Source organism: Morone saxatilis, unplaced genomic scaffold (genome assembly GCF_004916995.1).
Source record: "Morone saxatilis isolate NCDOM2014 unplaced genomic scaffold, NCSU_SB_2.0 Contig7, whole genome shotgun sequence".
Taxonomy (NCBI): domain Eukaryota; kingdom Metazoa; phylum Chordata; class Actinopteri; family Moronidae; genus Morone; species Morone saxatilis.
The window spans coordinates 11,217,107-11,227,043 of record NW_023340246.1 but is presented as its reverse complement, the minus strand read 5'-3'; the positions used below and the strand labels follow the sequence as shown (position 1 = coordinate 11,227,043).

Here is a 9,937-nt window from a genome sequence, read left to right as displayed (position 1 = left end):
CATGAAATAGTTTATTAAGTAGATAATTAAATGAGAGTGAGAAAGGGGCTGACATGCTAAGTACTACGATGTCTATGGTTTCATCCAGTTTCAAACACTTGTGAACACATGTTAATATGAGGCAAAACCTTATTATATTGTTCTTGTAGTCGAACCATAACTTCATAAAAACAGTGACAAGTTAAGCCTCCACTATATTAGTGAACACAGACAGACAATAGCCCAACCTGATTTGATTATTTCTCAAAAGGCCATGAGGTGTAGCATGAACGGTGAAGAACACAAGATGTGAATCCATATGCACAGATACATGCTGTACTTTTTCACACAGACACATTTTTAACACATAGTAACAAAGTTTTAATACTAATTCTACTAACTAGCACAACTACTATACTGTAATACATCAGTGAGAAGCATCCAAAGGACGGTGGGTCTAGTGTGACTGAAGATGAGTTTTAGAAGAAATTAACCACTTAGACGGAGCACTTAAAATGACCTCAAACGAAGATTTGCTGCAAAAAAATTACTAATTAACATGATTAACAATAATTTCATAATTTCTAAAAGTAAATGCTGACTATAATGGATGACTAAGCCTATTAGCTAAAGAAGCACACTATCAAGTTGGTGTCACAATGATTATTGTGTGTTTTGTTGTCATTAATTTTTCTCTAGTGTGTTTGAATATTAAGCACAAATTTAATTTTGTAGCTAATATTCAGAGAAAAAGTCATTTTCAGTCATTTGGTAGGTTGTTACATTTGTGTTCAGTATGTCATTTACAGCATTAAGACATCTAATGAGGCAAAGTTCTTTCACTCAGTGGCAACTTCACAGTAGTGATTTTACTTTTTAAGTATTTAAAATCCATGCAGACCAAATGAACCAGAAGTATGTAAATTCAAATAAATAAAAATCCATACAGTAATTTTATATGTATGTGTTATTAAATGTACAATAGGGCAAAGCTTTACTGCACACAGTATTCACTTTAACAGTGCTTAGTGTTTAGACACGGTGTCTGCACAGTTTACCAGGTTGAATTCATGTATGTTTTGGCTAAAACCATCAACACTGCAGATACCCTGTTTAAGTATTTTTGAAAATCACTGGGCTGTAGTTAAACAGATCACACACATGAACACACCCAGCACTGATTGGGAGCAGGAGCTGAAATCAAACATGCATGTTACATGAAATGAAAACACAGGCTGCCCTCTTTGTCTCACACGTTTCCTTTGCACGATTTGAAACTGAACTCACTGCCATTTTGGATCTTTATCCCATTATTTTTCCCATTAAGCAACATTATGCAACCATTTCACCTTAAAATAACAGCTTCAGTATCATTTCGATGGTACACTGACTTGTAATAGGGAAATGGTGCTTCTTCCCTTCCCCCTTGGCGCTATTGTTGTGACATTCACAAATGTTTCAGGAACAAATCTTTTGGATTAACACACTGTATTGATTCACTTCCTGAAATTATCCATTTTCAGTCAACGTTCAAGTATACACTCTCTCACTGAATGTACTACATACAGTGAACATGTCATGAGCCTCTCGTATTTTATTTTAATAATTATTTTTATTTAATAAATTCTCAGCTCACTGGACTACCTTTCACGACAACCATTCTCAGTTCACTTGGAAAACAAAGACACAAAAAATAAATTTAAGGGAACCTTATCAGACATGTTTATTAATTTCATGGGTTGTGTCAAAAAAAAAAAATGATCAGCTGATATATCATCAGATTTCTTTTTTAAAGTTGTTAAGAAGGATGGGTAGGGATATTTTTAGAATAAGATTTAGTACATAAAAAATATATTACAATAACTTAAACTAATGCAAGTCTCCTCCTCGTACTCAAGGGTCTTTGACAGAGGACTAAATATTGAACGTACTGTAAAGTGATTTTTAACTTGGCAACATAATACTGCTCACCAGTTCCGAGTTTGATTTCAACATTATTACTGAGTTACAGATACAGAAAAAAGGGTATCAAAGCACATGACAACAGAAGAAAACTGAAGTTACACACTAAAAAACAGAGCTGTGTGTGTGCTGATACAATCTGGTATTTTCATTAATTAATCATATTCCCTCAGCTAAGTTTTTACTTGCTACTTACCTTGATTTGCTAGGCCTGATTCTGATTATCTTAAACATAATGCCAGTCCATGATACTATGACTATGTCTCTCTCTCACACACACAAAGACAATGTTGGGGATGTGAACTGTATGTATGTTAAAGGTCCTGATTTAATGTCTCTGATCTCCTGTGGATTCACAGGTCCCTGACAGATTCCTGGAAGTTGTCGAGGTCACACTGAGAGAATTTTACATCGCCATTTCAGTGGGCAAGGATCGTGATCCATCGTGGAAGAAAGCGATATACAAGGTGATTTGTAAACTGGACAGTGACGTACCCGCTGAATTCAAAAGTCATCACTCTGGATGAGAACCAAGCAGAAGTCATCATGTGCCACAGTGGTTACTGTCACAATGTGGACTTACTCGTGCCTTGATTAGCAAACTATTTTGTATTTAATGAAGAGCATGCTATATTGTAAAATAGGTAAGTGAAGTAAATGCCTGCACATCTCCAATCTCTCTCTATATATGGCAGACTGGTGGCAAAGACATCATGAAATAGTTGGACATAATATGTATTTTGCTATATCAGTCTTATTATATAGCAATAATACATATTTTGTATGATGGTGAAAGTTTTATCGGTGAAATGTCTTCAAGTCACAAAGTGCAACATGTTTTCAGATTTTTGAGACGATTTATGTTTAATTAGCACAAAATAAGGTCCACAACACATGAGAAAAAAAACAAAGTTTAATGTTCAACAGAGCTCATTATTACCATTCATATGTACAGGATATATAAAATGGAAATTACATGAATTTTAAAATGACTGATTCTGTAAAATATGTCTACTGTCCGTCCCTTACAAACAAAAACAGCAGTATTTCTGGCCTTCTTCCATACTTACCATGAGGATCAATCCATCCAATGATACACTGTGGCTGGCTGTCCAAATCAAACATGGTCTTCATCAGTGGTTCTGTGTGTTTGGTCAGAATTGGTGATCCTTGAGTTGTCTTCAGTTGTTGACAATCCAGATGTTAAATTTCTCATGTGTGAATAATCCGGACCCATTGCTTCACAAGTGCAAAATTTGTAAATGTAAAAAGTGAATACACCTGCTTACATCGCCATATATTAACCATGAGAACTCAGACACTCAGTGAAACTGAATTTGGTTCCTTTTAATACTCATGAAATCTGCCCATGGGAATCTGAACTCAACAGTTTGTAAAACTCAACTACAGCAAGACAATGTGTGATATTTTCTTTTAAATGATCTTATATATTAAATATATTTAAAACACATCGCACTAAATAGTCCCACCATCTTTTTTTTTACTTGTAGATTATCCACAGAAATTTGAAGCCAGTTCTCAGTTTGTTTCAAAGTTTAACTTGTGAGACACATTTTTTATACACCAGTAAATAAAATATAAGCACTTAATTATGGCCTACAATAATGTGCATAAGTGATCACATATAGTAATGATCAGCTGAATGTGGTAATACTTTTATATTTTGACTTTGAATGTAAAAATGTGCAAAAACAATGGCAAGATTAAAAAAATGGAATATAAATGAGAGGTAAAAATTAAAACACTATTCTAGTCATGAAAGCCACTGTGGGCATTGAAGAAACTTTAACCACTTGAACACCAATATTACCAGCACACCTGACTTTACTTTCCCGGCACTAAACATGACAGATTTGCTATCTTTGGAAGCTGAGAGTTCTTGACAACCCTGCGCGCTATGGGACTGTGTAGCATCTTGACCTTTTTTGCATTTACTATAATTTTATAAGTCCTCTATTACACTTGTAGGTTATAAACACAATGAGATGGTCCTTTTTAGTCCTGCAATCATGCACTTAACATTACACACAATCTTCTGACACAAGCCAAAAGTTGAACCAGAGAAAATGCTGCAACAAACACAATCTTCTTATTTCAAACTCTTAGGACTGAAAATTGGGATCTTCTTCTCAAGTACAATTATCTCGTAGTATTGTTTAATTTTTTTTAAAATAAAACATAAAAAAACACCATTAAAGGACTGGGAAGCAATGCACAGAGGTATAAAACTGTACTGGTGTGATAAACACATTAAAGAGACCATATTATGCTTTTTGGGGTTTTCCCTTTCCCTTAGTGTTATATAGCTTTTTGGTGCATGTAAAACCGCAAAGTTACAAAGCTCAACTCCATGGTAAAGTGAGTTATTCTCTTAGGAAACACTGCTCCTGAACTACTTAAATCAATTATAGTCCAACCTTTTCTTAAGCTGAGTGGATCAAGTTTATTTTTGATGGCAACGTGTGCATTTCACTCCGGACTGCTTTCTCAACGGCCAGCCAGTAATGGTTCAAGCTCAAGGGCGGATTGATACCCTTCTTCCAGCTGTTCATGACCTGCACCCAGCAGCTAGCTTGCTCAGTGCTAATCAAAGTTACACAACGTTGCAAAGCAAATTCATTTCTGCACAATTTGTCCTCGATTTTGGAACAAATTCCTCAAACGTGCGCAGTGGTCAAGTTTTTGGTTTAGAAGCAGTTATTATGGTGATATTTACGGTAGAAGTGCAGCTAAACACGATTACAATGATTCCCTGGTTGCAAAACACGGAGCAGAGCCAGTGTGGAAACACGTGGGCGGAGCCTGCTCAGGCATGTGGGAACTGACCAATCAGAGCAGACTGGACTTTTCAGGAGGGGGCCTTAAAGAGACAGTGCTTCAGACAGGGTGAAAAGAAATGTGTTTGTTAAACAATTAAGCATGTAAACCTTTTCTTGTATGCCCCAGAAATATTATGAACCTGAACATAATAAAATAAAACAGCCTCTTTAAGTTTTTCTCTCCAAACCAACTTTCATGTTACCCTATACTCTCTTACTTCCATTCTCCTAACATAACAATACAGTATACAGTGATAGTCATAATTATAGTTGTCCTTAAAATATGTCATGGGGGCTAAACAAGTGAAGTTGGTGAGATGTAAACAATTATTCTTCAGCCTGATTAATTTCTAGCACATTCTGCTTACACTGTTTTGCAAGCATATACATTTTGGGGTTCGTCAACAAGAAGCCCAAACGACAACTCAAGCAAGACTCCCCAAGTAGGTAATTTTATGAAACTTTTATTGTCTTTTTAAGTATGCATGGACCAAGAAACAGTGCTACAGGTATATAGTACAGAAAGCATGAAGAGTATAAAACAGCATGAAACATGACTGAACGCAGGATACATGGCCAGAGAAAGCACTGAATCATAAACCACACATTTAATGGTGAAAAGGCAGAGTGCCTGTTTAAAAATGAGAAGAAAAAAAAACTCTACCGTATCTTTATCAATGAAAAAACTAAGAATTTGATAACTATTGGTGATGTCACTTCGATGAGTCTCATGTAAGCTTCAGTGTTTCGACATTCTGGACACCTGCAGAAAGGAAAAGAAATTATTGGATAATTTGTTTGTGGTATCGATACAATCAAGTTAAACTTATATATGTGATACTTGGAGAACAAGTATAATGAATATTTATAATGAATAAATTTAGGAATATTCAGACATTTTGATTTATATTATCTTCATACAGAGTAAAGAGCTGTTACAGCTGTATTTGTATCATTACAGGTCATTTCAGGTGTTTATCATCAGTAAAAAGAAATGCCCCAAATCAAACCTAGTGAGGTTACTTTTAAAATATTCACAGCATTTTATTCACTTTTATTTACTGCGTTTAAGCTTGGAAATGTAATACAAATCTTTTTGAATGGCTTGCTGAACAATGAAGATAAAGCTGGATTAAACAAGTCGCCAAAATGTACAAGAAGTACATTTTCAATGGCCTCATCAAGTCAATAAAAGGTGCATTACTATGAAAATATTTACAGCGTTAGAATTTGAATATTAATCACCAAAACACAGACATAATTACTCATCTAAGCCATCAGTGACATCTACAGCCACCCTAACAACATTACACAAAAGAGGAATGTACATACCTTTAAATGAAGGGAAAAGGGGGATAAGATTATCTTCTTAGAAATACTTCGTACGGTTAAGAGCTCTTTGTGCCAGCTGGCCGCTCTCATCTGTTATTCTCTCCCAGTCTGTTTGACCCACCACAAAGCCGATAGCGCGCTTTCTATCTGCATCCTTCTGCTCTTCAAGATCAGCCCATCGAACCTTAACAAAAAGGAGAGCCACCAAGTTGTTATGGCCAGGAAATGAATGACGGAGCATAATTTGAGATATGTTATCTAACATTTAATATTACACAAAACTGTGTATTTTATACGAACTGGATGAACTGGATTCTTACATATAGAATTTTCTTGTTTCATCAATGGAAAACACTCATTAAGATGATCAAAGCAACAGCTCGGTAGCCAAACGTGTCAATTTACCCTTTTCTTTCCTGGTTCAGACATGCGTGTGGCATAGTCGTCTGGCAGCTGAAGGTAGTCATCCAGGTCTGCCATGTCTTCACGTTTCCTCTTCCCACTGCTCCCCAGACCGTCCAACTTGTCTGTATAAATAGATTACTTTTCAGGTCAGTTCTGCCCTAAAAATAAAAATGTTAACTGCATCATCCTAACATTCATGTAAAGGCCAGCTTCAACACTTCCCACTTTTTGGTCTAATATGTACAACCTCATCTTTTCATTCTCTCAGTGCATTCACCCCTTTATGAAGACATGTTTTCTTCAGATAAAAACAAAAGTGGGCTTTATTTTGGTGTGTTAACAACCAAGAATAGTTTAACATCACCAATTGTTGTGTTGACTACCTTCTTTTGAGCCTCAAGTTTAGCTTTATGGTCGTTGCCATCTTGGTTTTTTGGAACCAGAAGTGACCATATATGGACCAGAGTGTGGAGTTGGGCATGATACGCATTGCTACATCTCTATCCTGATTGGATCTGACTGAGTACCTGGCGTGTCAATCACAAGGTAGCCAAGCCCTAAAACATATCCTACTTTGTCTGTTTTACTTTAAATGGGATCATAATTTACAAAATGAGCATCACGCTGTATTGAAGAAGACTTGAAACTAGCGATTGAGACATAAACTTGTTAATAAATCAAGTGAGAAGTAGGATCGTTTTCTCATAAGACTCCATCCAATCGGACTTCATTTTGCAACCTGTGGAGTCGTCCCCTGCTGATCATTAGAAAGAATGCAAGTTTAAGGCACGCCCGCATTGGCTTCACTTTTCAGACCCGGAAGCTTAGTCCACATACACAGCTATAAGACAAACATAAACAAACTGCGGTAGTCGGTCATAAAATAAAGCCCAACAAGAACAAATACCTACCAAGTTTTGCCTCAGACGTGTCCATCTCCCATTTGCTTTTTGGAATGTAGCCCTAAATTATATGAAGAAACATTGCAATCGTTAAACATCTTAGGGATACAGGGTTGAGAGAGGCAGAGAGAAAGCGGGGGTGGTCTGAAAAGAGAAGAGACTGGTTTATCAGTAGTTGAAAGACAACAAAGACATCTGAAGGATGACACTGCATGGTGACGTAGCTAGTTAAGACATATAATACAACACTGGCATGCAAACATTTTGATCTTTCAAGTTGAGAGAAACTAACAAGCCGTTGTTGGATGTGCTCTGCTTTGGAGAACACACATTCAGTGCCAAAGTGTTTTCCTTAAAGGAAAAAGGATCATCAATGAAACCTCTATCTGCAGTTCAATCTCTAGTCATGTAGTTTGCACTTGTGAGCTAATAATCATGTGATCAACACTAATGTACTCTTAAGACCACCTAATTGAAGATTTTTATTCCAGCTGAGATATTAAGTATAAGAATAGTTTTAGATAAAATAAGAAACATTTTCCCCCCCAATAATACGACAGATTAAAGAGCCTCCACAACAAGTGGTGAAATAAAATTACAGTTGCAATCTCTGTAATCTTTTCAGAGGCCCAATAATCACATATTTGTTTTTTTTCATATTTTTCTTTTTAACTCTTAATTCTTTGTCCCAAAATGTTAAAACAGATTTCTTACTATATGAACATTAATCTACTCCTGCCTCTCTAAGAAAAAGAACACTGAGATCTAAAAGTCTGTTGATCTGCACAGACGAGTCGAACAGTGTAAAACCTGCTTTGAATGATTGTGCAAATGAGCTTGAGGTCTTATGTTGTTTTGACAGCAGCTCTTGATAAAGTCTTAACCAGCTGTTAAGAACTGAGAAATCCAGTTTATCCATAAAAATACACATGAAATATGTATTCTTAAATATATTTATGCATATATATTTTTTATAGCTAATATTATTAATTGTGCTGTGTCTATTTTATTAATTGGTTTGGTTTTCTTTAACTTTTACGATCCAGTAATCCACATTGGTTGAAATATCTATATACATTTTTTAATCCTTTTTCATTTTTGCACAAAACTTAAACATAATATATATTTTCTGTTATTCTTCCTGATTAGACCCCTGCTCAGGTTTAAGATGGGCGCACTCGCAAGTCACAGAGACGTCAATCAAGCACAGTCTGTACATGCCCACTTAGTAGTGACAGGAAGTCTAATCAGGCATGAAAACACCTGCGTGGGTGGAGGTTGGACGACCTTTAAACATGTTGATATATTTATTCTGTAAATTTAAAAAAGGGTCACACTGTAATGTTTTTTTTTCTTTGTAATAGAAGTGTTCAAAGTGTCAAATTACACTGATGGAAATTCAACTTCCAGCAGCATTTGCTCAAGTTTAAGTCTAAGTTTATACACAAACCAAAGCTTGAAGTTAAAGTTGAAGAAAGGAGGCAAATTGTTGCTTTACAAGACAACAGACTCCAGGGTCTGTTTGGATCATTCAAAAATATATGATGCACATAGAAAACACACAGCCTGTCTACAGACTTTCACACTGACAAATACTAATACATTCGGGCTGGATATCCAGCTTGTACTGCCAGGTAGCAGCTGCTACATGCTCTGTCCACACTGTGCAGTAAAGCACTTCACAATGCATTCCTGTGCAACACAACATCACCGCTAGATGTGGTCACAGGTGCAACAGACAATTTCGGACCACATCCAACTGTGATGAGGGTTGTGGTAAATTAAAACAGTGGGATGATGGTGCAAAAGCAGAGTAAGATGGTGTAGCACCACCTTTATTTCAAGAAAGACAATTTTAAAAAACAATCATCTGATTGATGATTAAACACATTTCCTTAGGTAACATATGTATATGTATTATATTTAGCTCCAAAGATTTTTTAAAGTTAATATGAATTAAGATTCATGATTAAATACATGTCTTTGGGTAACATATGTTTGATCTGAATGATTTTTGATATTAAATCACAGCAGGATTTTTCTATGATGTTCTTCAAGTTCTTGTGTGTTTTAATGGGGTATTTGAGAGACTTTTATTTCACCATTTGTATTATTAATTCAATATTTAAAATATTATAAATCATTATATTTTGAAACAAGCATATAATGTCTTGTCCTTGTCTTGTGTCCTATCAGGAAGATTATTGGAGGATTCTTTCCGTCAAGATTGACTTTACAGTGTGTTGTTTTGTGCTGGACAACAAACGTGCTCAGTTAGCCTCATTAAGTGTTTCATGGCTGCTGGCTCCGCATAAAACTGATAAAAACTACAGTATAGGGTTGGGCGATGTCCCCTAAATTGGCAGTTGACGATGTTTACAGTAAAACATCGCGATGGACGATGAAATTGTCGTGGGGGGGTAAGCACTTTTTATTTTACTAGGCCACCCCGCTCTGTCATAGTAGACAATGGTATGATCACCGCAACAGGCACAGGCGCAGCTACCAGTTCCTCTT

The 9,937-nt window shown here is 36.0% G+C and overlaps 2 protein-coding genes across 3 annotated transcripts in view; one reads left to right on the top strand and one right to left on the bottom strand.

The window, feature by feature from the left end:
• Window positions 1–2,468, top strand: part of LOC118340962 (prospero homeobox protein 1-like) — a 6,333-nt gene extending 3,865 nt beyond the window's left edge. Inside the window, exon 5 of the mRNA XM_035679130.1 lies at window positions 2,301–2,468. Within this exon, the coding sequence (XP_035535023.1) occupies window positions 2,301–2,468 (168 nt within the window). The remainder of the gene's footprint in view (window positions 1–2,300) is intronic.
• ylpm1 (YLP motif containing 1) overlaps window positions 7–9,937 on the bottom strand; it is a 24,569-nt gene continuing 14,638 nt past the window's right edge. For both annotated transcript variants that reach the window (XM_035678507.1, XM_035678508.1), the window contains 4 exons: window positions 7,430–7,481; window positions 6,519–6,640; window positions 6,114–6,297; window positions 7–5,544 (listed from right to left, as the gene is read on the bottom strand). In XM_035678507.1, coding sequence (XP_035534400.1) covers window positions 6,151–6,297; window positions 6,519–6,640; window positions 7,430–7,481 — 321 coding nt within the window. In that variant the 3' untranslated portion in view covers window positions 7–5,544; window positions 6,114–6,150. The remainder of the gene's footprint in view (window positions 5,545–6,113; window positions 6,298–6,518; window positions 6,641–7,429; window positions 7,482–9,937) is intronic.